Source organism: Anarrhichthys ocellatus, unplaced genomic scaffold (genome assembly GCF_004355925.1).
Source record: "Anarrhichthys ocellatus isolate YVR2014 unplaced genomic scaffold, GSC_Weel_1.0 scaffold6040, whole genome shotgun sequence".
In the NCBI taxonomy this organism is placed as follows: Eukaryota; Metazoa; Chordata; class Actinopteri; order Perciformes; family Anarhichadidae; genus Anarrhichthys; species Anarrhichthys ocellatus.
The window spans coordinates 1-3,127 of NW_022286014.1; the positions used below are offsets into that span (position 1 = coordinate 1).

General features: G+C 42.5%; 1 protein-coding gene across 1 annotated transcript; it reads right to left on the bottom strand.

Annotated features, from left to right (window-relative positions):
* Positions 1 to 460: 460 nt before the first annotated feature.
* Positions 461 to 3,062, bottom strand: LOC116380069 (HAUS augmin-like complex subunit 2). The gene is made up of 4 exons (XM_031842028.1): positions 3,055 to 3,062; positions 1,270 to 1,402; positions 1,055 to 1,163; positions 461 to 661 (listed from the first exon to the last, which is right to left on the bottom strand). The coding sequence occupies exons 2-4, from the start codon at positions 1,386 to 1,388 to the stop codon at positions 572 to 574; spliced, it is 318 nt and encodes a 105-aa protein (XP_031697888.1). The 5' UTR covers positions 1,389 to 1,402; positions 3,055 to 3,062; the 3' UTR covers positions 461 to 571.
* Between the last annotated feature and the right edge of the window lie 65 nt (positions 3,063 to 3,127).

Here is a 3,127-nt window from a genome sequence, read left to right on the forward strand (position 1 = left end):
ACATATATATACATACACATATATATACATACACATACACATATATATACATACACATATATATACATACACATATATATACATACACATATATATACACACACACACATATATACACACACACACACATATACACACACACACACACATATACATACACACACACATATACATACACACACACACATACATACATACACACACACATATACATACACACACACACATATACATACACACACACACATATACATACACACACACACACACACATACATACACACACACACATATACATACATACACACACACACATACACACTTACACACACACACACACACTTACACACACACACATACACACACACACACACACTTACACACACACACATACACACACACACACTTACACACACACGCATGCACACACACACGCATGCACACACACACACACACATACACACACGCATGCACACACACTAAAACAGACTTAACAGGAAACGTTTCTACTGAAGTCAGATTTATTACTAAAACACTTTAATATTGGACACAATAGTAACTGAGGAGGTCGTCATGCTGAGTAGTTCTTCCTTTGGAGAACGTGATCAGACAAACTCTCAACCTCAGAGACGTGAGACAGCAGCTGAGAGAGGGAGGAGTTCTGAGAGAGGGAGACAAAGAGAGAGAGAAATCCTTAAATCCAGCACCCGAGACACCCTCCAAAGCCAAGAGCTGAGCCCAGAGAAGAGGCTGGTGCTGAGACTAACTGCCTCCTCTCAGACACACGGGGACTAGTCTCACAACAACACTGCTCTCCAAACACCAACCAGACTAAAACACATAACGAGATGTAAAGAACCCGATCTGGAGCACTGGAAAGAAGAAAGTAAAAGACAAAGTAGATTAGAATGTCATGTGATGAATAGTCAGAATATGTCTCTACTGTCAGAGAGCGAAAGCAGAGACAGATCCTCACCAAGTACAGAGAGAGAGAGAGAGAGAGATAATGAGATTCACCTCATTTAAATAAAGACCATGCCATCATGTGACCCACCAGCTGAGCCAGACGGTCTCCAGTAGACGGACTACAGCGGACCGAGTTCAGCTTCTCCTCCAGAGTCTCTATGAAGTCCAGCAGCACCTTCACCAGGTCCACCACAAACCTGAACCACAGACCGGGAGAAATACCGGTCTCATTATATGAGCTACAGCGCTGGACCCGGAACCGGGTCTGAAGGACTCTGGATCCTGATGAGCCAGGATTCTTACCTGTGCAGGTGGGCCTGAACCGGCAGGTTGGTGCGACCCAGCGGTCTCATGAGTCTCTGCCTCAGACCGTTCTGGTCCTTCAGGAGGTCCTGCAGGTGACCGCTGAAAATCTGCAACATCTGGAACCTACGAGCTGCAGGAGACATTTATTATTCTGTTAATTTAGACGTTTACACACAATCTAAAATCTCCTCATTTCACGGTTTCATCTTTAAAGTTTGAGTTTCAAATGGAGTCCAGATGTTCGCTTCAACAGATCAGTGTGTTTGTTCCGAGTGTGAGGTTTGTGAAGAAGAAGACGACTTTAACTCACTGAGGTAAACTCTAGCCCTATTTTTAGGCCTCTGCTCGAAAATGGCATACCCATACTAAAGAGACTTCAATTCTGTAACTACAAGGTCTATTTTAATAATTTTTGATGCTATAATCAGAAAACACTTGTGAGATTGTTCAGATGGGTAAATATTGTGTATATGTTGCTGGTTAATATAGTACATGAAAATATTACACAGCTCAAATTGAAAATATTCAGGTTCACCTGAAAAAAAAAAGCACTTTTATTGATATTATGTTTTTGAAATAATGCAGCTGAGAGCCTAAAAACTCTCCCAAATCATAGCACAACCGATCAGTAGTCCGAGAATAAAGTTTGGCTGGGATAAAGTGAAGAATAAGAGGCTTTTAGTACAGAGAGGTCGTCATTTTGGAACCAGCTGTTGCAGCTCTTACATTGTACTTTTATATACTATATAACTATATATTTCACTTTTTCTATCACTCATATTATTCAATACATCCAAATACAGCCGTTTGGCATCATTTTGAGAGCCAGGGTCCCCTCAGAGCCTGTTTCTGGCTCTCATCCGTGGGATTTTCTCGTCTGAATTCCAGTTGCTGTGTGTGTATGGGAGTCTAGCTGAGCCTGTCATCGGTCGATTTCAGTCAATGAGCCCGCCTTCGACGCGTCAGAGTCTCAGGAAGGCTGTCGTCGAAGCCGGGTGTTGATTGACAGAACTTTCAGCGAGTAAAAATGCAAAAAGTGCTGCGCATCCCCAAACGTAAAATTCCATTCGCCAAAAGTCTGACCACCCACCCACGGGTCCAGCAAGTTAGATTGACCCCCCTTCTACAGGAAACAGATGAGAAACAGACGGGATGTAGTTGCCAACAATGATTCTAGCTTTGAACCGGATAATTTGCGCCGTTATTTTTGTGATTCTTCATAAAAGGTAAGCAGATACCAATGATTTTTTCCGGTGAAGTGAACTGTTGTGTTGCCGTTGTTGGCTCACAGCTTTGTACTGGTTTCACGGAGAGAAAAACCGAAGGCATTTATGGGTTCTGCGTCGAATGCTAATGCTAGGCGATGTATGGATTAGCCGTATAGCCATTAGCTTGGTGTTCCAATATCGAAGCGCAGTAAATAAAACGCAGATTTGTGGCCAGAAATATGTGGTTTTGTGCCACATTTTCTAGTTGCTTATATTAGTAGTGTATAGTTGTGTTTGGAGTGTGTAAAAAGTGACTTATATGATAGTGTTGCCCATACGTTGCTGTTTAATCCGGTATATAAAATGTACACATGTACAATATTCGCTATCAATATGACCATTTTTTGGACGATATTTGCTACCCCCCCTAAGCCAGAGAGCCCCCAAATTTGGGGGCGTCGTGTGCAAGAGGTTCACTGAGGTAGAAGAAGACTAACTCACTGAGGTAGAAGAAGAAGACGACGACAACTTTCACTCACTGAGGTAGAAGAAGAAGACGACAACTTTCACTCACTGAGGTAGAAGAAGAAGACGACAACTTTCACTCACTGAGGTAGAAGACGACTTTCACTCACTGAGGTAGAAGA